Below are 27,398 nucleotides of genomic sequence, written 5' to 3'. Positions count from 1 at the left end.
GACTATAGTAGAAATATTGGTTGAAGGGAAACGTATTCTATCACTCTCATTTATATCACTAAGTGTTGTCCTGCTGGAATATGATATGTCAAAAGTGTTGAGAAGGAGTTGCCATCTGTCTCCAGCTGCCACCTTGAGGAAATGTTTTCTAGTAAGGCTGTCCACACTTCACTAGCAGATTATCGGTCCACTACATGAACCAACAGCCGACCCACACTTCACTAGCAGATTGTCAGTCCACTGTATGAACCAACACCCGAAGGAAACATACTGCACTAACTGCAACGAGTAGAGTAATACAGATATCAGTCGTAAGATTTCGTGTATTTCCTCAATAACTAAACACAGTAGAAAGATAACTCGTTGAATAAAGTATAACTATAACTCCTTCTGACCTTGCAGGTATTGTACTAAATCTCGGTTTCAAATAACTTTATGATCAGTTCATATTCCACTGTAGGAAAAAAAATTAGAAGAATGAGGTCTCCACCCCATTTGGGTCGTTTTATGGTAACTAAATGTGCTGAAGCAGAAAGAAAAGTCATTAAAAGATTGTTGTGCAACATTTTAGAGCTGTTCCACCGTGTCACCAGTTTGATGTAGCACAGATATTATCAGTTGCAATTCATTTGTGATGGTCTGTTGTTTGACACGGGACTGCTGATGCCTTGTAACACATATCTAGAGTAATGTGTTAAGCGGAAGGTGAGCTCAGTGACGCCATGTTTCAGAATCAGCTACAATGGCGACGGCGAATGAAGCTGAGGATACCGCGGCCGTGGAGATCCGTGGCCCACTGCAGCCGGGGGATGGCGCCGTGGCGGCGCTGTCGGCTGCGGAGGCACGGCCAGCGGCGCGTCCACCTCCAGGAATAGGGTACGCACTCGCGGGATGGCCCATACCGTCCCAGATACACATAGGTGTCCGCCCACAAGCCAACACTTCGCGGTACATTGTGGCGCCCTTGACATTGAGTTTGCTTAGCAGTGCCTGTTCTGTACCTTCCCTGACAGCTACACAAGCTGTGTTGAGGTACTTCATAACACTTTCTTTACCTTCCCATAACAGGTTCATCAGGTCTCTAGATTGATCCATGTTTCAAAACAGATACATCAATGAACATATACAGGGTGGTCCATTGATAGTGACTGGGCCAAATATCTCACGAAATACGCATCAAACTAAAAAAACTACAAAGAACGAACTCGTCTAGCTCGATGGGGGAAACAAGATGCCGCAATAGTTGGCCCGCTAGATGGCGCTGCCATAGGTCAAACGGATACCAACTATGTTTTTTAAAATAGGAAACCAAATTTTTATTACATATTCGTGTAGTACGTAAAATGAATGGTTTAGTTGGACCACTTTTTTCGCTTTGTGATAGATTCCGCTTTAACAGTCACAAACGTGTAAGTACGTGGTATCACGTAACATTCCGCCAGTGCGGACGGTATTTGCTTCGTGATACATTACCCGTCTTAAAATGGACCGTTTACCAATTGCGGAAAAGGTCGATATTGTGTTGATGTATGGCTATTGTGATCAAAATGCCCAACGGGCGTGTGCTATGTATGCTGATCCGTATCCTGGACGACATCATCCAAGTGTCCGCACCGTTCGCCGGATAGTTACGTTATTTAAGGAAACAGGATGTGTTCAGCCACATGTGAAACGTCAACCACGACCTGCAACAAATGATGATGGCCAAGTAGGTGTTTTAGCTGCTGTTGCGGCTAATCCGCACATCAGTAGCAGAAAAATTGCGCGAGAATCGGGAATCTCAAAAACGTCGGTGTTGAGAATGCTACATCGACATCGATTGCTCCCGTACCATATTTCTATGCACCAGGAATTGCATGGCGACGAATTTTAACGTCGTGTACAGTTCTGCCACTGGACTCAAGAGAAATCACGGGATGATGACAGATTTTTTGCACGCGTTCTCTTTAGCGCTGAAGCGTCATTCATCAACAGCGGTAACGTAAACCGACTATATATGTACTACTGGGCAACTGAAAATCCACGATGGCTGCGACAAGTCGAACATCAGCGACCTTGGCGGGTTAATGTATGGTGCTGCATTATGGGAGGAGGGATAATTGGCCCCCATTTTATCGATGGAAGTCTAAATGGTGCAATGTATACTGATCTCCTACGTAATGTTCTAACGATGTTACTACAAGATGTTTCACTGCATGACAGAATGGCGATGTACTTCCAACATGATGTCCGGCACATAGCTCGCGTGCGGTTGAAGCGGTATTGAATAGCATATTTCATGACAGGTACATTGGTCGTCGAAGCACCATACCACGGCCCGCACGTTCACCGGATCTGACGTCCCCGGATTTCTTTCTGTGGGGACAGTTGAAGGATATTTGCTATCGTGATCCACCAACAACGCCTGACAACATGCGTCAGTGCATTGTCTATGCATGTGCGAACATTACGGTAGGCGAACTACTCGCTGTTGAGAGGAATGTCGTTACACGTATAGCCAAATGCATTGAGGTTGACGGACATCATTTTGAACATTTATTACATAAATGTGGTATTTACTGGTAATCACGCTGTAACAGCATGCGTTCTCAGAAATGATAAGTTCACAAAGGTACAAGTATCACATTGGAACAACCGAAATAAAATGTTCAAACGTACCTACGTTCTGTATTTTAATTTAAAAAGCCTACCTGTTACCAACTGTTCGTCTAAAATTATGAGCCATATGTTTGTGACTATTACAGCACCATCTATCACAAAGCGAAAAAAGTGGTCCAAATAAAACATTAATATTTCTTTACGTGGTACACGAATATGTAATAAAAATGGGGGGTCCCTGTTTAAAAAAAAGTAGTTGATACCCGTTTGACCTATGGCAGCGCCATCTAGCGGGCCAACCATAGCGCCATCTGATTTCCCCCTACAAGCTAGACAAGTTTAGTTCTTTGGAGTTTTTTCGTTTGACGCTTATTTCGTGAGATATTTGGCCTGGTGACGATCAGTGGATCACCCTGTATATCACGATTGAAGAACGTTTATAAGACTTGCATAAATTGTTTTGACACTTGAGCAAAGTATCGTTGTTTGCAGTGATTAGTTGTGCTTAACTCCATGTGTTCAACAAATTGTTACTTGGATTTTGGGACCAACTGTCACGAGAACGGACGTACTGACTGTGTTCACGGCATGAGGCATTTTTGCTTTGTACACGAATATGTGCTGCTCAGTGCAGAATCTGACACTGATGTGTGTAGGTTGCAACCAGGACTGCTGATTCGGTGCATTGTGTTGCTGTAAACCTGTTTACACAAAGCAGTAATTGAAGTTGTTGGGCGTCTCTGTTAGTGATGTCAATGAGGTAACTATAAATGCATACAACAAAAATGGAGATGAGAAGCCAGAGTGTCACACAATACCAGCACTTGGAACACTGTACTCGTATGCTGCAGCAAGGCAGCAATGGTCGTGCAGGGCAGCGGCATTTTTAAGACTTACTATTGTTGATGTAATGATGTTGTAGAAACCTTAGGTTTAGTAATTCAGACGGTCAGACCAATTTCTGTTTTCACGCCCAGTGCTAAACCTGTATGTTTACATACACTGATCAGCCAGAACATTATGACCACCTACCTAATTGCCAGCATGTCCACCTTTGGCACAGATAAGAGCGGTGACGCACCATGGCATGCAAGCAATGAGGCCTTAGTAGGTCGCTGTAGGGACTTGGAACCACATCTGCACACACAAGTCACCTGATTCCCGTACATTCTGGGGAGGGAGGGCGATTAGCTCTGACGCCACGTTCAATCGCAATCCAGGTGTGAATGAGATGGTTCATATGTGGCACATTGGGGGGGGGGGGGGGGACAGCACATCAATTGGAACTCGCCGCTGTGTTCTTCGAACCACTTCAAAAGACTCCTGGCCTTTTGATGTGGTGCATTAACTTGTCGAAAAATTCCACTGACTCCAGGAAATTTGATCGTTACAGAGGGGTGTCTGTGGTCTGCAACGAGTGTACGATACTCCTGGGCCGTCACGTTGCCTTGCACGAGCTCCAGTGGACCCATGGATGCCAACGCGTATGTTCCCCAGAGCATAATGGAGCCGCTGTCAGCTTGTCCCTATGCTGAAGTACCCGTGTCAAGGAGCTGTTTCCGTGGGAGACGACGGATTTGAGTCCTACCGCAGGCATGGTGAAGAAGGTATGCAATGCTCGGCTAACGTCCAGTGGCAATGGTCACATGCCCATTTCTGTCGTAATTGCCCGTGTCGTGGTGTTAACATTGGCACATGCACCAGTCATCAGCTGTGGAGGCCCATAATTAGGAGTGTTCGGCGCAGTGTGTGTTCAAACACACATCTACTTTGCCCTGCATTATAGTCTGATGTTATTTCCGCCACAGTTCGCCGCTTGTCCTGTTTTAGCAGACTGCCCAGTCTACGACGTCTGACAAGTGTAATGAGTGGTGGTTGCCCAATTCCACTACATCTGGACGTGGATTCACCTTGGTTTGATCACGTGTTGAAGACACTCACCCCAGCGCTTCTCAAACGCGTAACAAGTAGTCCAGTTCCCAAAATGCTTGTGCAGAATCTTCAGGCCATCTCAATTTGCCCTCGGTCAAAATCAGATAGACTGCACACCTTACCCATTCTACACGCATACAACATGGTCTGACACTGCATGCACCATGTGTGTGCCTGGCTAGCAATTATTCCTCGCCAAATGACGCTAATATTGCCGGTAAGGGTTTCCATCCATAGTAGGTCAGGAGTATAATGTTCTGGCTCGTAAGTGTATATCTCTTTCATTTTCTTGGTTCGTATATGCTACACCCCTGTAATTTTAACAACAAACAATATTGCTTTTCATTCTGGAAACATCCCCTGACTGTGGCTAAGCCATGTCTCCGCAATATCCTTTCAGGAGTGCTAGTTCTGCAAGGTTCGCAGGAGAGCTTCTGTAAAGTTTGGAACGTAGGAGACGAGGTACTGGCAGAAGTAAAGCTGTGAGGACGGGGTATGAGTCGTGCTTGGGTAGCTCAGTTGGTAGAGCACTTGCCCGCGAAACGCAAAGGTCCCGAGTTCGAGTCTCGGTCCGGCACACAGTTTTAATCTGCCAGGAAGTTTCAATATTGGTTTTCTCACTCGAAGCGTGTATGGATGGTGTGGTATCCAATAAACAATCTGACGTATGCACATGTGTGGCAGGATGTAGCTGTTTGCTCCTCAGACACTTTGTGAGCACCTGAAAAGAATACAACTCCAGGTAGTCCCCCATGATGTTGTGTTTATCCTTCAAGTTCCCTTTTCGTTTCTGTTCAGTTGTGCCTCAGAAAATGTGCTGTGCGCTAGCTTCTACAACACACAGAGAGGGGAAATTTTACCAGCCAAAACACTATACATGAAGGAGCGGGAATCGAGACTCTACCCACTAACCAAGCCTGTTCTCTATGGCGTTGCTTTTGGCCTCCAATGCATGGTGCACGGTTTCCTTCCTCAAGGACCCTGTTGATGACCTTCTGTGTCTCATGCACTGCAGTTACTGATCCACCTCTAATAATCACAACACTGATTATCACTTTTCTGCATGAGTTCGTTCGCTGAATTTCCTTTTCTGCAGATTTCAAAACCTGCTGTCCTTTTCTTGTCTGTGCCTCCTACAGGTTGATCCCTGTTGCACGACCTTCAGATCCTTCAAACATCATCTGATGATCAGAGTATCACATTAAGTACATTCAATGGTTGTTGTTCTAATTTCTGTATGACTGATTGGCGACTCCTTGGAGCGCTGTGTGAACAACAACTATATATGTCAAATTAAAAGGAAGGACAGCATTGGCCGTAATATTGATGTTTTATTGACAGCAGAATCGATTTTCGATCACATAGTGATCATCTTCAGTGCTGTGGTGTACAAATTAAACTCACACACTGGTATCAAGTTATCAATAACCAATGTGATCGCTTTGCAGTTTTGGTTATTGATAACTTGATACCAGTGTCTGAGTTTAATTTGTACACCACAGCACTGAAGATGATCACTATGTGATCGAAAATCGATTCTGCTGTCAATAAAACATCAATATTACGGCCAACGCTGACCCTCCTTTAAATTCTGTATGATTGTTGTTGGTATGCATTTGAACTGTCCTGTCCAATAGTTATTGTATCCCTCCAGCTCAGCTGTTGAGCAAAGTGTGTAGGTTAAAGTTTCCTAAAACTGGTACATGCAAAACTTTCCAAAACACGATATGCCTAGAGTATTCAATAAAGATCAATACCTGTCACAAAAGTTCCTACTATTAGATATTCCCTCATTCTCTAGGAGTAGTAACTGATAATTTGTGCTTCCATTTGAAGCTTCACTTCGGCAGTAAAAAAAGTTGACAAACAGCACTTTCATACTAGAAACAAATGTATGTACAGCTCTAGAACATTTGCCACACTTATGTAACTACTGATTATGTACCCACCAAATTTGTGGCCCAGGCACAGAAAACTTTTCTGTACCTACTGAATTATTGTCACATTTGTTATATGGAGATATTTATTAAGCATTCAATATAATCCTTAAACGTAATACGTTCCACTCCAAAACATGAGACATTTGAATCCAAAAAGCGATACACCTCCGCCTGCATCCCAGCCACCAGCCGCTCAGCTGAGCACTGCACGTTGTCGCCCTTCTCAGACGCCATCAGCACAACAGCCAGAGACCACAACTCCAGCAATAAACTCACTGCTGGGAAAGAAAAGCCTCCAAATAAAAAATAGTAGGTCAAGAGAACGAGAGCGACGAAGCTACACCTGTGACCAAAGCTCTGGTAAATACAAAAAAAATGGAAATTGAGAAAACTGATTCTGATCCCGATCTCTTTGAAGAATGGTGACAGCATTGATGACGTCTATCCCATTTGAGAATCCACACTATTTATATTGCAGTGACATAGCCAGAACATGTAGGTGGAGTAAATTTTATTTTGGGTGAATTTCGAGGAGGAAAGAGGAGTTCATTCAGCTACACATATATCTGAACCAAACAAAAAAGAAAAAAAATGCTGGAAAAGATCTAGAAGCTATGTCTCTGAAGCTTGTGTTCAAGAAGAAAATAATTTTTCAAATAACAAAAATGACATCTGTAATCAATAAGAGTCATGTGATAGGGAAATTTTCAATTCCTCATAATGCTACTGGGGTGGAAAATATCAAATGAGGAACCTTCTTAGTGTTTAATGGTCCTGTTTCTGTTAATTAAAAAATTATAAGATATGCTATTTCGTGTATCTCTTAATTTTGAATTGGGGTCCTACCCATTGGTGGTTGACTTTATAATATTAAAAAAAGAAAAAAAAGCAGAGAAATTTCTGCAGTTGTCTCTGACGTATTTATCACATATATATGCTCCACAGAAAAATCCCACTTACACATATGTATCGTTTTGTGTGTTGTCTGCCTCATTTTTAAGACCTCAATCTTCTGTCTCCAGTGCATGTAACATTATCACATGCGTATCATATTGTGAGCAACACATACCTTGCTTAAGAACTTCAGTCAAAAGAAATGATCCAACGTTTAAAATTTTCTTCTAGTCTACATTTGCAACTTTAAAAAATGAAATAGCGTCATTTTCAGACAGATTATACTCTCTAAGATTTACAAATGTTTTGTAACCTTTAATGTTTTTCTTTCAATAATACAGACAAAATCTGCGATTTTGTATCATCGGTAGGTCACCTTACCCTACCATCTGTTGTGCTTGAATTTGAATAAACTGTTGTTGGCATGCTAATATACTGCTGTGTGGAATTTAGAGGAAACAGTGTAGAACCTGGTTAATTTACTGGTGAGTCATTCATGTTAACTGGCAGGCTAACTGTTGTGGTCAGGGTGTGTTCTATTATCACTGTAGACAAACCCTCAGCGGTACTGCATTTAGTAAGCAGCCCCCTGGGTCCCATGTGTTAATGCCCACCATCATGATGCCCCTCTTTGCAGTACACCATCTACCACAGAGGGCAGGTCCACCACCCCTAGCACTCACTGTCAACCCCACAGCGGTCAAGGCCGGACTCCTGCCGCAGCTGCGCCGCCCACGGCTGCCCGACACACTCCACCACCTGATGACGCCGACGTCTCTCATTTGCGGTGAGTTTCGGCACTTGACGAGCGGAATTTCCACGTGCCTAATACCACCTGTTGGGACATTATCATAAAAAAATCGAGTTTCATTTCTGAATACCACCTGTTTCGACACGAATCATAAAAAATTGATTTTCATTTCTCAATTTTTTTGATAATTCAATGGCTAATTTGTCTGGACACATTATTTCTTTTTTATAATACTTAATTATTATATGAAGAAATTCGAGGCTTGAGTGGGTGTGAAATATATTTAGTACAGGATCATCGAAACGAACTTACACTATACGGGAAATACACCCTTTCCCAAATATTCTTTATATAGTGATTTTTATGCAGTCTCTTCTTTCAGTGATGATTATGTATCATACAAATTAGTTCTGGAGGAAATAGGTGTGAAAGCATTGTTGTTGTGTATTATCATTCAGATAATCGTAGGTGTTATTGGAATGAATAAGTGTGAATATCACTGTACGGAGGTTCTATGAAAGAAATAAAGGAAGAGTAAGCAGAAATAGAGGTAGAATGGCCAAAAAAATGGATATTCTTCACAAGAGTATGATATCACTTGTTTCGAGTGTGTGATTAACTATAATTGTAATTTACTTTAAATTATTTCTTTGGTCACCTGAATATGTGTTGTCTATTGGAAATTTGGCCACATCGGGATTTGAAACTGGATATTTGCTTATCGCATCAGTCGTCTGAACCATTAGTCTGCCCAAGCATGCCTCCAGTTATGGCCCAGTCTTCCACTTCACTGATGTTTCCACCTTTGATTTCCAAACGCTAGTAGCGGAGTTTATCCCACAGGTTTATCAGGGAATAGCAACGCTGGGAGAATTGAGTCTGTGGAGGATCGTGGCTTATGTTACTACGAAGAATGTGTATGAGAACCTCTAGTGATAATGTTTGGAAATCATGGGTGTCATTAGCCACAGTGAAAGTTTATGTGAGATCTGCTGGTATGCTAGGGTGGCCTAATGGTTAAGCCACTTGCATGTGATAGGCAAGAAATCCAGTCTGTTCTGTTATGAGCACAGTTGAGTGGAAACATGTGGACCACTGCGCCTTGTTATATGCAAAGAACCTCATGCATGTGACAGAATTTCAGCTCCTGTGCGTGCTGTTTCTCGTTCATCACTGTGCACTTTTTGCATAACTCCAGCCTGAAACTCACTTTGGATTTTGGAAATCAGGGATGGATGTTAGTTAACTCGCCAGGATAGCTGAGACTGAAAACACACTGCTTCCTGGATTCGGGTAGGCGCGCAGGCTCCGGATCGAATCCGTCTGGCAGATTAACGACGAGGGTTGGTATGCCAGCCAGCCTGGATGTGGTTTTTAGGTGGTTTCCCAATCCCGCTAGGTGAAAACCAGGCTGGTCCCCACGTTCCTCATCGGTTGCACGACTCGCAGACATTTGAAAAACTTTCGCACAATTCCATTGCTTACACGAGACGCAGACAGCTGGGGTACACTAATTCCATCCTGTGGTGGTTAGGGGTGGCGGCAGGAATGGCAACTGGCCACCCTCTGTAACTAACACTGCCGTATCAATAGGAAAACGGCCGACCCCGCGTGACACGGGACAAAGGCCCCCAGGAAGATAGACAGTGATGGATGTTAGTGAATGTTGAAAACTGGATTAATAAGTGATGGATGTTAGTGAATGTTGAAAACTGCATTAATAATAAAAATCTCTACGTGACAGCGAATTGATGGGTTTACAGCATCATTAGCGCTGCAGTTTATTTTAAAGTCACTGATTAATCAAAGCAGAACGCCCCAAGTTATTCTATAATATGGAAATCTCTCCACTATTCAATCGGAAACGTGGCAGGAAAACGAGTATTTCGACAACAGAGTGAGAAAAGTATGAATTGACTTACAAGACTATATTCCTCCTATATAGCGTTTCAAGAACTTGGTGATTTTATTAATTAGGATGGTCAGCAATCTATTTGCGATTACGTACAGTTCCACTGTGCATTTGAAGTCCTGATGCAGAATAAGCAGTCACAGAAGACAGAGGGCACTTTTGCCGAAACTGTAACAGGAACTCAAGCCCAGAAGAACTTTGTCATATTTTGCGAATAAAATTTTGATGAGTCATTTGACACAAGAGATATATGCTAACAAACAGTGAGAAGAAGGTATGGGGAACAGAGCAGAGGCACAACATAGTGAGGATCACTTTATAAAAAAAACAGAAACCTCTTAATATAGGACAACATAGTAACATGCATGCACAAACACATGATCAATAACGTTTACAGTATGTACGTAGTATCATCACGATAAGACTAAGTTATGTATCACATACTGATATCAAAATAAATAAAAGCTCCGTAGAGAATAGAATGCAAGAAAAATCAGGCAACAAAATGGAAAGACGGGAGAGATATGACTTGGGAATGGAAGAACTGTGGAGGACAAAAAATACGTAAATAGTAAATAAAACATGCAACATGTAATCGCAACAGGTTGTCTAAACCGAGAAAAGCAATTGGAGGAGGCAGTAAGAATTGGAGCACAAAATAAAGTGAACTAGGACAACACTTGCAAAGTGAAACAATGAATTGGTTGAGAGAGTTAATAAGAAAATGAGGCTGCACAGAAGAACGTCTAGAGAAAGGTGTATGTAGACATGTTTTTAACAAGATATGGTATGGCAAAAACTGGAGACTTCGCTCTTTGATGGCCAGTGAATGGTTATGAAGACGAACAAAGGACGTTATGTAATATATCATGGGCCGTGGAAGACCATAAAATACTTAAAATATTAACTGTGTGCAGGCATAAGTAAAGAATGTTCAGAAAGACTGTTCAGCAGAATTGCTTACAAGCCATACAAATCAATAAAGTAAACTAAACGCTCTGTTACGGCACATACGTAATATTGGTGATGTGGATGACACTGCAGATTTATTTCAAGACAGGATTAACTGTAAGATATCAACAGTTTTAAAAGATTTGAAAGTCATAGTGGCATGGCTGCAAATTAAGTTATTAAAGGTTTCAGTGTCTTTCAATTACCTTCTGTAGGTGCTCAAGATGGTAGCAAACGAACAGGTGACCAGCTTCACCGTTCTTACATGTTGCTTCCCTTTCCTTCCTTTTACCAGCAGGGAATACATTCTCTTCCACAACATTGGCGTATGTCCATAGAACCTGATGAAGACTACACTGAAAAATAGGACATGGACAAGACATGTTGTGCATATTGTCACCAAATTCTGACTCTTAACAATAAATATGTTCTGAGGAAAAAAATGTGGGGCAGTACTTATTGAACGGCCCTCGTACAAAAGCAAGTCTCAAACAGCGCTTGTGAAGTATAGTTATCTAAGAGGCTGCTGGCCACATTACTGAGTCCGTTATAACATTCTGTATGGTTGCACATGTGGATGAGCATACACACACACACACCAGTAGCCAAAAAGTTACGATCACCTGCTTAATGGCGTGTTCGTCCAAATTTGGAATGTAACTGATTCAAGTAGTTTGTAGCTCCCTGGAGGTATATGTCTATGAGAAGATCACACAGTTCCCATAAATCAAGGGCTCGTGACTTCTCTGGATACAGTGTTGGCCCCTGACAGTACCTCAGATGTGTTGCATTGAGTTCACGTTGGGCGAGTTTGGTGGCCAAGGCATCAATGTGAGTTCACTGTCGTAATCCTCATAACGCTGCAACACAATTATGGCCAGTTAACATGCTGAAGGTGCCATTGTTTGTCACGGATGATGTAGAGTGTGACGTGATACAAGTGCTGCAATAATGTTCAAGTAGGTCACAGCTGTCATGGTGAGGCAGACTACTCCCACAGATCCCATAGAAACTTCTGTTTATGTCTCTTATGGCACAGCACTCCCTCAGCCGAGCTTCATCCATGACATGGAGCATACAGGGATCCTACAGTAGTTGCACACAACAAAAACTACTCAAAATTACTAACAAAGGTTATTAAAACATCAAGTAACATGCTCATAATATCAGAGATCTGTCCTTCTGACATCAGACTTAAGTCTGCATGGAATGTAGTGAAACAAGAGACAGGACAACCAATCATAGAACACAATGACATCACTATTGAACTAGATGGAATGATGAGTCATGGGTAGCAAAGTGTATAACAATCATTTCTTAAATACAGTGCAAAGCGTAGGGATAAACAGTTCAAGAAAAAAAAAATCAGAGCTGTATCTTGAAAAAGTAGCACACATGAAATTCAGTCATACGAATTTATCACAAACTTCTCCTTCTGAAATTAAAAAAATTGTCAATTCACTCAAAAACAAAAGCTCTTCTGCTTATGATGGTGTTACCAATAGCGTACTAATGATCTGTTCCTATTTAACAAGCCCTGTATTCTCTGAAATATGTAATATGTCGCAAACTTAACGAATTTTTCCAGAGGTACTGAAATATACCGGAGTTAAACTCCCCTTTAACAAAGGTGATAAGAGAGATGTCAATAACAAGCGATCTGTTTTACTGCTGACATCATTTTCCAAAATTGTTTCGGAGGGTGATGTATTCTAGAGCAGCATCTTACTTTAGAACGATATTATCCTCAGTGAATCGCAATTTGCATTTGAGAAGAAATGCCCTACTGAGAATGCCATTTACACGTTCGCTCACCATATTTTACAAACATTAAATAATAAAATAGTGTCGGTTGGTTTTTCTGCGATCTTTGTAAGGCATTTGACTTGGTAAATCACTGTATTTTCGTAGATATCTTGAAGTTTTATGGAATTTGTGATGTAGCCAAAGAGTGAACAATGTCATACCATATCAAAAGAATACAGAAAATTTTAGATAGTAATTCAACTAATATAGTCTGGGGACGTAATTCTGACTGGGGAGAAGCCCTATGGGATTCTCGAAGGCTATTGTTTCTTAAATATGTAAACGATCTTCCATGTAATATACAACAAATAGAATTAGTTCTTTTCGGAGATGGCACTACTATTGTGATCAATCCAGGCAATCAAACAGAAATAAACGAAATGGTAACGAAGTTCTTAAAAGTATCATATACTGGTTTTCTGCTAATGGTCTCACCCTCAATTTTAAAAAGACAACATATTCAGTTCTGTGCATCTAGGGGTACTATACCAATGATAAGTGTAAAACATTGTGGGGAAATAATAGATATGGTGGAAACTTCAATATTCTTAGGTTTCCATATTGACAAGAATTGAAATTGGAAAAAGCACATTTTCGAACTTCTAAAACGACTTAGTTCAGCCACATTTGTACTTAGAATCACTGCAAATCTGTGGGAGAAAAAATCAGTAAATTGGTGTACTTAGGATATTTTCATTCAGTAATGTCATATTGAGTAATGTTTTGGGTAACTCATCTTTAAGAATGGAAGTCTTCATTGCACAAAAAGTGAAATAAGAATAATATATGGTGCTCACCCACGATCATTTTTTAGACATCTAGGAACAATGATGTACATAATTACAAAATCAGAAGGAAAAATCACATTACTTACCTCAGACGAAGGTTGTCTTTAGCACGAAAAAAGATGTGCAATGCTGCAACAAAAATTTTTGATCTTCACCCGGTGATATAAAATGTCTGATAGACTGTAAACAAAAATCTGAAAACAAACTGTAAAAGTTTCTCCTTGACATCTCCTTCTATTCCATAGAAGAATTTTTATTACCGTAATGTGGAAAAGGTGGCAGGTAACACTTACTGACTCACAGCATCTTTTTTTTCTTTTTGAAGAAAGAGGATGAGGAAAGCTTAGAAATGCTCAGAATGTAGCCATACGAACAAATTAACTTGCGATGTGAATGTAAAGAGACTCGTCACATATCATTACGATCTATCGTGCAAAATGATCCATGGAACGTGTAAGTAATTCACTAACTAATACGAACGAACTAAGTAACTGTTTCGACCAGACGTTTGCTTAGATGACGGCATGTGTGAACACGATCATCGGCAAGAAATTTGGTTCATCCAACCAGGCAGCACATCTACACTGACCTACAGTCCAGCCCCTATGATCCAGCGCCTGTTACAGCAGTAATTGGCGCTACGACTGGGCCGACATGTGAAGGCGTTGGTGTCTGCTGCAAAGAGCCCCGTGGTCAGCAATTTGCACTAGCCAGTATGCTCCATAGGACTTGTGCCTGTCCCAGATCATCCCCTACCCTGCTTCTCACAGCAGACAATCCTCCAACCTCCAAATTCTGCAGTGAGGCATAGACATCCTACATCTTCTCGCAGACTAGTCGTTTCACTGTCGTTCAATAACTTTCCACAGATGCTCGCGGTAGAAACATGCAAACAGGAAACCAGCTTCATTGTTTTTGAGATTCTAGTTCCCATACTACTGCCCATAACCATCTGCCCTTTATCTCAGTCGTTGATATCAGTGGGGTTCCCCATTTGTGGTCTTCATCACTGCTAGAATAATTCCCCATTCGTCTTCGGTTATATACTTTATTTACTGCTCCACATGCCCCAAATGTCACCAGGTGGCATTCAGTGTCACAGTGGGCAGTGACCATGCTTTGTCCCTTTATATATATATATATACCTATTGTGAACACATCTTTGAATATCTGAGAGTCTCTTTTGTTGTAGACGCACTTCCAATGCTGACCGACAACAGTAGAGCCAATTGTCGAGTTGTGATGCGCCGGTCGGCACGAATAATGGCATCCGCACGATTCAGCATGTCTGCAACAGTGGCTGTGATATGAAGTCCCATGCGTGGCTTATCATGGAGCTCTGTTTCTACATTTCCTGAGGCTGTAACTTTCTTTACCCATCGTCCAACTGTACTCCTATCAACTGCAGCATCGCCGTACACTGCACACAAATGTTTATGGATGTTTCTTTTTCTGCACACAACAGTTCAATAACAGCACACTGCTTGTAACGTGAGTCGCATGTAAACGCCATTTTGACGCTGTACTACGGCTCTGCCATCTGCCAGAACAGTTCGAAACTTCATCGGCGCACGGAACAAACGTGACACGTCGGCTACGTAGGTTAAATGTTTTTTTAAAAAAGTGCGGGGCATTACTTATTAAACGACTCTCGCACAAATGTACACAACTTCTGTGACACCCACATTTCTAAAACTGGATACATTGGTCCCTATATTACGCAAACCTGAACATCAGATGAGTCCTAATACAGTGCACAAACGAGTGTACAGTGATGCAAATGAAAACGACAAATGATTACGATTTTTCCATATGGCTCCATGGCCAGTACCAAAAGGTAGATAACACACAATGTGATTTTTTGAGGACGAAACGCCTGCCGGTGTGGCCGAGTGGTTCGTGGCGCTTCAGTCTGGAACCGCATGACCGCTGCGGTCACAGGTTCGAATCCTGCCTCGGGCATGGATGTGTGTGATGTCCTTAGGTTAGTCAGGTTTAAGTGGTTCTAAGTTCTAGGGGACTGATGACCTCAGATGCTAAGTCCCATAGTCCTCAGAGCCATTTGAACCATTTGAGGACGAGGCAAACACCATAATAATCAATATAACATGACTAATTTTTACAACCAAGGCAAATACACACGGAAATAAACACAGCGAGAAACGAAACTTCAGTATTACACGTTACACAGTAAAGGAGAAGGGCAAAGAAGCCACCAGAAGAAGAGGTAGATGAAATGCAACAGAATGCCGGATGTGGGAAGCAAGTGCAAAATATTTTTACACATTTAAATACCCTGCACGTGAATCCAGAGAGAGATAGAGCAGAACTACTGCAGTAGGTAATGACTTTCACCAGACGAGAAATATGAGAGGTGATCAACTCATCTTCAGGATTAAAGCATCAAACCTTGATGGAATACCTTTTCCAATATCTGAACGCTCCTAAAAATTTTTGAATCCTCATACGCACATATAACGAAGTTATCAGCCAAACCAATATTTCACAGACACTTTACTGCAGGGTAAGGGGTATTCCTCTCAAAGAAATAAGACTGTGGCTTGACAACATTACTCAATATGAAGTTCAAATTTTAGCACGCTCATTACATAACACATTGACACTACTTCTTTTAAACATTGTAGGTGGTTGCCAAGGCACTACAACCGTGTTAGATTTGCTGAAGATACACAAACACGTTTTAAAAGTCGTTACCATTCGGGTTTTGACAATGTGTATGATCGAGTGAAAAGTAAAAAGGCGATGAACATGAGGTACAACATTGTAATAGATGAGCCCTCCTGACTCAATGTTAATGGACAGTTTATGACACCATTAGCAGTACATAGCCAGATTGAATAGGGATGGCTACTGTCTGCAACGTTAGACGCAACACAAAATGGAACCAGTCTCGAAACATTACCAGGACTTCAGGTTTCCAATATGAAGATGGTAAATCAGGGATGTGTAAACGAACCAAATCAGTTTGCTGACCAAAAAGAAGGAAGATTTATAGCAAATCGAGAAAATTTTAACAACATATGTCCAAGTAGTGGAGTATAAAAAGATTCCAAACTCTCATAAATGGGCATAGATAGAAACGTAAATAGGCTGAACATGAACTAGTTTAATTTGACCAGGATAAATGGTTTCTGTTGATGCAGAGTGTAAACATAAGAGAATGTTTGCACTGATAAAGGACCCTTAGATGGGAATTTTCGATAATCTCCAAATGTAAACTTCATGGACACAAATGCCATCAGTAAAATAATGTAGCAACATTCCTTCCACTGCCCACCACATTTGCTAACAAACACAGGCAGTGCTATGTTTGTCAGTGTGGCGTGGCACACGTCTTCAGAACTGCCTTTGTACCGCTACGCCACAGCTAACAAAAGTACTGCTGTGAACCACAGTCAGTGGAGCTCAAGCAGTGCCCCTGAACATCACGGAGGATAAGAAAATATTGCAGAACAACCACAGTCCTATTTACAGATGTCTCTTAATTGCAATGGAGTCCCCTAGCGAAAACCTCTGGATCAATATAGGTTAGATATATCATAAACTTGATTATGTTCCACTGCATTAAGTTGACGTCAGATATTAGTAAATACTAATATAAAAAAATGCCATGCTGATCACACAAATCAAGTCATCTGATAGAATGAATTTAATAACATGTTCACAGTCATGGAGAAATTGTATAGGAAGCTAATAAGTCCACATCTGCATTGCCTGTAATGGTCTTTCGTAGAAGGAAGGAAGATTTGAGTGGAACATATTGTTCACAGTGTGGTTGTTGGAACACAAGCTCGGATTTTGAAAGGAGGGAGAAGGAAATCAGCCATGACCCTTTCAAAGGAACCATCCCAGTATTTGTTGAGACTAATCTAGGAAAATTCATAGCAAGCCCCTAAATCTGGAGGACCAGGCAGAGATTTGATGCATCTTTCTCCAATATGTGAATCCAATGTGCGAACCACTGAACCACCTTTGCACGGTACATTAAGTACAAGGAATGCTGTATGGATTTATATATAAGGGGAAAATTTTTTTATCACCAGAGCAACTTACATCCACATCAAATAGAGGCACACTCTTCAACTGAATTCGTCTGGTCGCCATTATGCTGCTTGTAATTATCTGTCACAGCGAAAAATAAAAAAAAGTTTAAGGTAAGTGCTCACTGTAATGAGGGAAACGTAATTATGGTGCTGGTCTATAATCAGTTTCCATTTGTCTTCTCTGGTTCACTATGCTGCAAGTTAAGTATATCTGAACGCTTAGCACTGATTGCTATTTCAGTCTATTTTAAATAATTTAATTGTTCTTTACTCGGTCATTTCTTTTAACTGTATTTAATTCATTGCACTTCCAGTATTCTTTATATGAGGTACATCTTCTCAAATAGTGCTCATCATAAATGAAACATCCCAATAAGTTGCCATCTCTGCCCGTCCCAGAAACCACACACAAAACAATCTCCTCCCACTGCGGGAACATATGTGACTGCTTTAACAACAGTTTAGAGCATATAGTTCACCTTATATTCACAACCAATTACACAGGTACCAAAGACCCCTTACAAATGTCCCAGCATACAGTAAAGTAACTCAGCTGCTCTGAACATCTGTTGGACTGGAGCAGCGGTTTCTTGTATTGGAAGCGATGAGACATCCAGCTGATAATTAAACAGCTGGTCGAAGGAACTGCAGAATAATAATGATAGATGCAGTAGGCTAAAAGTCTTATAGTGTCACTGATTCATACTAGCAGCCAGCTGATTACCAGTACAACACTGGCGGTAGACACAGATACGGACATCTGTGTGAGAGCCACCTTGGTTGCTCCATACCAGAGTGGCCAGCTCCACAGTTGAGTGTTTGATCCACACCTGCACGATTAACACATGGGAATTTGACCTCTGCCAATGCTATGTGTGTTTTATAACGAAGTCCTACCACTGTTAGTATTTCCTGTAAGACTACAGGTCCCTATAAACCAATGCACACTCCACGCTGGGAAAAGGTGCTCCAGTTCCAGCAGAACCTGGGCTAGAAAACCCCATGTGGATCGAAACCACTTCCAGGCAGTTGGTCACTGTGCACTCACTGACAATTCTAAATTGTCTGCCTGACTATTCGATATGAAACATCAAAAAACATTTCATACATCTGTCAGAAAACAAAGACATATTTTGAACATACGACCTGCATGAGTCAGTCCTTTTGTTTGCTTGTAAAGACTATTTCAGTTGGAACAGCGAAATCAGCATCTGCATGTGCGCATAATATTTGTAGACAGTGTGTGTGTGTGTGTGTGGTTAGTGTATATGGGGTTCATGATCTGTAACATCTTCGTTGGCATGATATTAAAAGAATTTTACTATTGATTGTCTTTGGTGTACAAATAATTTGCTGCACTTCACTCTTTACCACATGTAACACACAAGTTATGGTATTAGAATGTAGTTACTACCTGTTGGGTTCATTGGATTGAGGTTATCAAATGCCAGTGACAAAGTGCCGTTTCTCAGTACTTAACATCAATAGCGTAAGGAACACAATATGTTCAAGTAGCTAAGTAGGCTTACAGAAATATGAGTAACGTACATAAGTTGATGAGGTATTAATTTCTTCTTAAGGCCTATAGATTTTGTTGCTGCATTCGGAGACATGGGAGCCATAAGAATAAAAAATGTTTCAAATGGCTCTGAGCACTATGGGACTTAACTTCTGAGGTGATCAGTGCCCCAGAACGTAGAACTACTTAAACCTAACTAACCTAAGGACATCACACATCCATGCCCGAGGCAGGATTCGAACCTGCGACCGAAGCGGTCGCGCGGTTCAAGACTGTAGCGCCTAGAACCGCTCGGCCATTCCGGCCAGCCATAAGAATAATCTCGTTAAACAGTGAGTGAGTGTGCAGCAATTCAGTAGTGTAGGCTTGGTGTTTGGGTGTGAGATTATGTGCAGATGTTGATGGGTATCTTTCAGTGAAGACATGTTTATATGTTTGTGTGAAGGGGTGGCCACAGGGAGAGCTGATTTGGTGTCTTTGTTGTATCTAAAATATGTTGACCAACTTATTTCGTGTACTGCAAACATTTTCTCTTCTTGGTGTCCGCATGACACAAAATATACGAGTAAGTGGTCTGGTATTTATTTGCTTCCATCTAAGGAAATTGCCTGATATGTGATTAATTTCGTGTATTTGCTTTTTAAGTGTCCGAAGGGACTGCTACACACAGAGAGCTACTGTTGGCTGTACTAACTGTCTGTGTTAGTGAAGCGTATGATGAATGACAATAGAATTATGGGGCTGAAGGGGCTTAGTGTTTGACAAAATTTGACAACTGAATTATGTATCAGATGGAATTCAGGAGTTTTGGTCGGAAAGTGGATGAAGACTTTGATGAGGTGGTAGTGCTGAGCGTCTGTACCTGATAATCTGTTTTTCTGTATCACAGAAAAGGGATTTCTTGTTTGACACAGGACAGATGTTTATTCATACCTGCTGACAGTTTTGTTTCTGTGATATTTCTCATGGTTTTGTGACAGTGTTTATTGTAGAGTTCAAGGACCTCAGCGTTTTGTGCAGGAGCGTTTCTGAAGAAGAGGGCGACAGGAGGCTGATCCAGGTGGCTCAGCAGGGGGCTCTGGAGCAGCTGCACCTGTTGATGGCGGCGGGGGCGGACGTCAGGATGAGGGACGCGTCCGGGCAGACTGCCCTACATTGGGCAGCAGATAAGGGACACCTGCAGGTGGCGAGGTGTTTGTTGGAGGGCGGGGCCGAGGCTGACGCCAGAGACGGCGGGCAGAGCACTCCCCTGCATGTGGCTGCACTGTACGGCCACACGGCTCTGGTTCAGCTACTGCTGCAGTGGGAAGCCGACCCCAACGCCAGGAACGAGTTGGAGAGGACGCCTCTGCACTTTGCGGCAGTCTTCGGCCACGAAGAGTCGGCAGCTGCACTGCTCGAGGCAGGGGCCGACAGAGAGGTCAGGGACGGAGGTGGGAAGACCCCTCTTCAACTCACCAGGCAGTACAACCAGCAGAAACTCGCTCAGATGCTAACATAACAGTACCATATGTCAGTAAGGAAATAAAATTCACTACATTATATTTCGTTATATCAAAATTAAGGGGCTCCAGAACGCCCTATACTTGCAATGTTAAAATAACGCTTATAAATTACATCTTTCCTCACAAAGTATTTGAGGTAGGAAGTTGAACTTTTTACAGATTATTTATTGGAATATGGGCTACAACTTAACACAGGGATTTTACAAAATTTCAGTTCAGTTATTAAAGATGATTTTTTTTCAATTGTAATGAAAATTCACAACATTTTTTTGCAATTTTTTATTTATATATTCAAAAATATACAGTTTTTTGGAAAAAGGCTGTGTTAAATTATGCAGAAGGTACTGTGTAACATTTACTGAAAGATTGAAACAAATATGTTTGGAAGATCCTTAGAAAACATGTAATTAGTATGAGAAAATAAAAGTTTTGGGAATCGAGCGACAAAGATTGGATTAACTTTTTAGTGCATTCCAGGTCCATAGGATGGATTATCTTCATCCTCTGCAAACTCCTCCTCCAGCTTCTTCTTGTTCCTCCTCCTGTTTACTCTTGCTTGTATTTCTAGACTCTTTACAGCCCTGTCTGCAGCCCGAAGGCGTTCCTTGTCTAAAGCAAGCATCGCTCGTACCACGTTAGAACCTATCTTCATTCCCATATTTCTAAATACCTTTGGCTTTCCAACATTTCTCCTTTTCTTAAAAGCCTTCAGAGGATTTCTAATAACTTTACTTTTACTCATTATTATACTTCAACAAAACAGAGACTCAAGAAACAGAATTAATTACGAATATTTTCGAGATAACGACAGAGTAAATAAACATGAAACAATCGACAATCACACCAGCGATATATATTAAACCATCACAGGTTATCCACAACACATACTTTATCTCACATCACTAAAATGTACCTGATGAACACGGACGTTAATAATAACACCATTTGACAGCAGTTTAACAGCGCCACAGTGGGTCACGCCCATGTAGAACACATTTTTAAAAAAATTTAAAAAATAGTTGTAGTCTTCGGAATTGAATAAATTATATATCTATTAAAAGGTAATAGTCTGCAGATTCAGAAAACGCAAAAAAGAAAAATTGAACTTTTCATGATTTTGAGCCTTTCTGGAGCCCCTTAAATGGTAACAAAATTCTGTGTGCCCAACATAGTGGAGAACATATAATTGTTCTAGTGATATTCCAACAAGCACTAGAATGAGAGATATCAAAAAACTAAAATAAGCAACACTTCTTTAGAGGAAACAGTTTGAAAAACATTTCTTGAGAAACCTCTACAAAACTCAACAACTGAGCGCAAGCAACTCATAGCAATGCAGCCAATCGTTTTCTAAGCCACAAATCATAAAATATCTTCCGTTCTTAAAGATGTCACCTGGTTGCATCCAGATAAGTTATATGAACCAATTCTTTATCTTCTTCTTCTTCTTCTTTCGAATAACCCATTTGGAGGGTACGATGAATCAACTTTGGCTACTCTTCATTGTATTAGATTTCTTCAGTTTCCAAATTTCCTTCATCCTTTTAGAGTGTTGTTCCCTTTCTTCTTGAGTCCACTTTCGTCAAGTTATTTTCTTTCTCTCCTGAAATTCTGCCTTTTGAACTGCCTTTCTGAAATGTGTTCTGTTTTCTATTGTGTCTATTGTAACTCCAGCATTTTCAATGTCCTTTTCAGTCTCTATGAACCATGCTGGCTTGGATTTGTAGCTATTGAGTAATGTGAATGTCCGCTTGGTTAGTCTGTTGTTATCCATTCTGAATATATGTCCAAAAAACTGTAGTCTCCTCTTCCTCATTACATCAGTTAGTTTCTCCGTTTTCAGATATAGCTCTCTGTTTGGTCTTAACCTGTATTCAGCATTATCGTTTCTTTTAGCTCCCAGTATTTTCCTTAAAATTCTTCTTTCGACCTTCTCTAGTTTCTCAAGATCTCCATTTCTTGTTAGTTTAAGTGTTTCTGCCGCATAGAGAGCTTCAGGTCTGGCCACTGTTTGGTAGTGTCTTAATTTCGTGTTCCAGGACAAGGATTTTTTATTATAAACGTTTTTGGTCATATGAAACACTCTTTCCATTTTGTGCACTCTAGTTTCTATAGCTATCTTTTCTTTGGCATTGTATGTAATCCACTCTCCTAGGTATTTAAAGGAATCTGTTTAGTGTATTGTGTTGTTGTCAACTGCAATATTTTGAGGAGCATCACAGATGTTTGTCATAAACTTTGTTTTTTCATAGTATATTTGTAGTCCTACTTTGGCTGCTTGTTTTTGTAGTTCTCTTATTTCTTCTTGGGCATTGTCTAGTGAATCTGTAATCAATGCCATGTCATCTGCGAAGGCTAAACAGTCGACAGTGATCTTGTCTGGATTTATCCCTAGTTGAATCCCTTTAGTATTGATGGCCTTCCTCCATTCTCGAACTACCTTCTCCAAGACACAATTGAAAAGCAGAGGTGACATACCATCTCCCTGTCGAACACCTGACTTTATTTCAAACGATTTTGAGAGATCTCCTCTAAATTTTACTTTCGATTTTGTATTTTTCAAAGTACCTTTAATTATTGCAGTTGTTTTAGCATCGAGTCCCAATTCTTTTAAGATATCAATTGAATCATAGGCTTTTTTAAAATCCACAAAAGTAATTACATATTTTAAGTTCCTGATTTTCCTCATTTCTATTATGTTCTTTAAATTTAGTATTTGTTCTGCACATGACCTTCCCTTCCTAAATCCAGCCTGATACTCTCCTAGCTGTTTGTCAAGTATTTCTTCTGCTCTTTTTAAAAGCGCCTTAGACAAGATCTTATAGGTCACTGGTAAGAAGGAGATTCCCCTATAATTGCTAGGATCCGTTTTCTTCCCTTCTTTATATTATTTTATTACTGAAAAATACTTGACAGGAGCATATGTGGTGAAATGTTCGCCTAGTGGTAACTGCACCACACACAGATTACTACCAAATAAGGCGTTTGGTTACAACGCGTTTCCAGTTCTGAATTCAGACTGAATTTCCTTCTCTGTCACCAGTACAGGTGACGGAATACTTCGTGAATTTAATTACAGTCTAACATTGGTAGCAATATTCACACCATATCATCAGCCCATCTACAATTATATCATCAGATCCCCTTTAATTAAAGAGAATCGAACAACTGCCTCAAATAATTCATTTCCCACACATTTGTAATGTGCTGTTACAAAACGTACTTACATCTGTCAGATAACATCGACTTTCACTCCCAAATCCCAGTTGTTGTTGTGGTCTTCAGTCCTAAGACTGGTTTGATGCAGCTCTCCATGCTACTCTATCCTGTGCAAGCTTCTTCATCTCCCAGTACCTACTGCAACCTACATTCTTCTGAATCTGCTTAGTGTATTCATCTCTTGGTCTCCCTCTACGATTTTTACCCTCCACACTGCCCTCCAATGCTAAATTTGTGGTCCCCTGATGCCTCAGAACATGTCCTACCAACCGGTCCATTCTTCTTGTCAAGTTGTGCCACCAACTCCCCTTCTCCCCAATTCTATTCAATACCTCCTGATTATTTATGTGATCTACCCATCTAATCTTCAGCATTCTTCTGTAGCACCACATTTCGAAAGCTTCTATTCTCTTCTTGTCCAAAATATTTATAGTCCATGTTTCACTTCCATACATGGATACACTCCAAACAAATACTTTCAGAAACGACTTCCTGACACTTAAATCTATACTCGATGTTAACAAATTTCTCTTCTTCAGAAACGATTTCCTTGCTATTGATAGTCTACATTTTATATCATCTCTACTTCGACCATCATCACTTATTTTGCTCCCCAAATAGCAAAACTCCTTTACTACTTTAAGTGTCTCATTTCCTAATCTAATTCCCTCAGCATCACCCGACTTAATTCGACTACATTCCATTATCCTCGTTTTGCTTTTGTTGATGTTCATATTATATCCTCCTTTCAAGACACTGTCCATTCCGTTCTACTGCTCTTCCAAGTCCTTTGCTGTCTCTCACAGAATTACAATGTCATCGGCAAACCTCAAGGTTTTTATTTCTACTCCATGGATTTTAATACCTACTCCGAACTTTTCTCTTGTTTCCTTTACTGCTTGCTCAATATACAGATTGAATAACATCAGGGATAGGCTACAACCCTGTCTCACTCCCTTCCCAACAACTGCTTCCCTTTCATGTCCCTCGACTCTTATAACTGCCATCTGGTTTCTGTACAAATTGTAAATACCCTTTCGCTCCCTGTATTTTACCGCTGCCATCTTTAGAATGTAAAAGAGAGTATTCCAGTCAACATTGTCAAAAGCTTTCTCTATGTCTACAAATGCTAGAAACGTAGGTTTGCCTTTCCTTAATCTTTCTTCTAAGATAAGTCGTAAGGTCAGTATTGCCTCACGTGTTCCAATATTTCTACGGAATCCAAACTTATCTTCCCCGAGGTCGGCTTCTACCAGTTTTTCCATTCGTCTGTAAAGAATTCGCGTTAGTATTTTGCAGCTGTGACTTATTAACTAATAGTTCGGTAATTTTCACATCTGTCAACACCTGCTTTCTTGTGTCTACTCCCAGGGCCTTGTTTCGACTTAGGTCTTTCTGACTCTGTGAAACTCTTCACGCAGTATCGTATGTCCCATTTCATACAAATCCCTGTATACTACAGTAATTTTTTCCGCTTTCCACATATCACACAACCATCAGTGTATTTCCCTCAGCACAGCGTCACACAGGCAGAGCGCCTCCAGGGGCTGCCATGCAACCTGCCTGCCTCACAAGCTGGAATATAACGAGAACATAACTGTTACAAACTCACTAAATTTCTCTCCAAGGTTTTGAGATAGTCAGACAGTCCAAAACGTAAAATGTGATAAAGGTTCATAATGTTCACTGTAAAACACTTGAAGAAATGGCGTGAATCCGTAGTGCGGTCGCAAATGAAAGATAATACATCCAAAAAATGGCGTTCCTATGATCGTAATGTTGTTGTGGTAACATTTTGTCTTCAAACTAAATTTGCCCAAAGGATTTAAGGATGCACTTGAGAAGCATCTAGATCAGCAGTTAGTGCAACAAGAGAACAAAATATAATTCACAACGCCATATACGAAATATGGCACAGATCACACAGTGTAAATATGAGGCAATAATGAAAATCATAAAAGAACAAGAAATAAAATTCCGTGTTTTAAGCCTCAAAAACAAATTTTAATTGATACTGAAGGTGTCACAAGGCACTTACTGCTACACTAATTAAGTGAAATATCATACCTTTATATATATAAATTATACTTTTCTTCTTATTTTCATTGAATATCACAACAGAATAATTTCCCTGAATTTTTGGGGAAGATAAGCTATTCTGTATTGAAGCAGAAGCAAGCAACCACAGCTGCAGATAACGGGAGTTTCATACCTCAATAACTGTACAACTAATGTCCTTCATATACTATTTCATCATCGAACCTTGGTAGAAGTTTGCGTTTGAAAGATATTTCAAAATTATTTTGATGCAGATGACTCAGATTTTCTATGTGTCAAGTACCGTTTGTAGGTCCCTAGCACAGCATTTAATGCTTACCGAGCGAGGTGGCACAGTGGTTAGCACACTGGACTCGCATTCGGGAGGACGACGGTTCAATCCCGTCTCCGGCCATCCTGATTTAGGTTTTCCGTGATTTCCCTACATCGTTTCAGGCAAATGCCGGGATGGTTCCTTTGAAAGGGCACGGCCGATTTCCTTCCCAATCCTTCCCTAACCCAAGCTTGCGCTCCGTCTCTAATGACCTCGTTGTCGACGGGACGTAAAACACTAACAACCACCACCACCATTTAATGCTTCTGACTTAAGTTGTTATTTTGTCCTTTACCCCCAATACGCAAACAAACAAAACAGCAAATATTTTAATATGCTTCCATATAATCACTGAATACCTCAAAAAGGATGGCCACATCCAAAGCTGGCCAACGTGGATTTTGAAAAAGTCAAATATGTGAGATTCAACTTACACTTTCCTCACCTGTCGTTGATCAAGGGAGTGAGGTGCATCAAGTATTTCTTAATTTCCGTACAGGATGTGACTTATTGCCACAGCAAACATTTACTAAGGAATGTCCAATATCAAATAAAATTTGTGACAGGATAAGGTTTTCTTGGTAGGGAGAAAGTAGCATATTGTCTTGCATAGAATGTCATCAGTAGAAGTAGAACTAATTTCACTCCTATCCACTGGAAGTGTCTTGATGGATATTAATGACTTGCCTGAAAGTGTCAGTTATAATAGATGAGACTTATCTGTCATGAAATGGATATGATAAGACGCTGGGCAGTTACTCAGATATACATGTCTTTTTTTATTTTTTTGAATAGTGTTCTAATGCATGACACCAATGGCAAATAACAGCTAACAGGACATCGTAAACGTAGAGAAAGAAGGACAGGATTAATGGTCACAGGTGCCTCTGATCCACGAGAGAGCATGTTAGAAATACCGTACAACCTAAAATGTCAGACACCCGTAGACAGACGCCAACTATCCTGTAAATAACACTTCAAAGCATTGGAAAATAGCATTAGTTGAGGAATACAAGAGTGTACCAAAACCCTCTATGTGAGGGGTTGAGCGGACAAATTTTGACTAATTACACTGCACACAGAAGAAATTACGCTCTCTTCTCTCACTTCATTCGCAAATCTTCCCACAAACCTAAGTGTCCCATGCT

General features: G+C 40.7%; 1 protein-coding gene across 1 annotated transcript; it reads left to right on the top strand.

Annotated features, from left to right (window-relative positions):
- Positions 1-742: 742 nt before the first annotated feature.
- Positions 743-20,656, top strand: LOC126212660 (ankyrin repeat domain-containing protein 6-like). Its single transcript, XM_049940083.1, has 3 exons — positions 743-876; positions 8,002-8,151; positions 20,176-20,656. The coding sequence occupies exons 1-3, from the start codon at positions 743-745 to the stop codon at positions 20,654-20,656; spliced, it is 765 nt and encodes a 254-aa protein (XP_049796040.1).
- The last annotated feature ends 6,742 nt before the right edge of the window (positions 20,657-27,398 follow it).

The sequence above is a fragment of the Schistocerca nitens genome, chromosome 11 (genome assembly GCF_023898315.1).
Source record: "Schistocerca nitens isolate TAMUIC-IGC-003100 chromosome 11, iqSchNite1.1, whole genome shotgun sequence".
Classification (NCBI taxonomy): domain Eukaryota; kingdom Metazoa; phylum Arthropoda; class Insecta; order Orthoptera; family Acrididae; genus Schistocerca; species Schistocerca nitens.
Note: the sequence above shows the minus strand (reverse complement) of the source record. Positions and strands in the feature narration are given on the sequence as shown.

Coding starts and splice junctions, on each gene's coding strand:
- LOC126212660 (XM_049940083.1), top strand. CDS start 743: ATGGCGACGGCGAATGAAGCTGAGGATACCGCGGCCGTGGAGATCCGT. Junction 877..8,001: donor CGTCCACCTCCAGGAATAGG/GTACGCACTCGC, acceptor CCCTCTTTGCAG/TACACCATCTACCACAGAGG. Junction 8,152..20,175: donor GCCGACGTCTCTCATTTGCG/GTGAGTTTCGGC, acceptor CGTTTTGTGCAG/GAGCGTTTCTGAAGAAGAGG.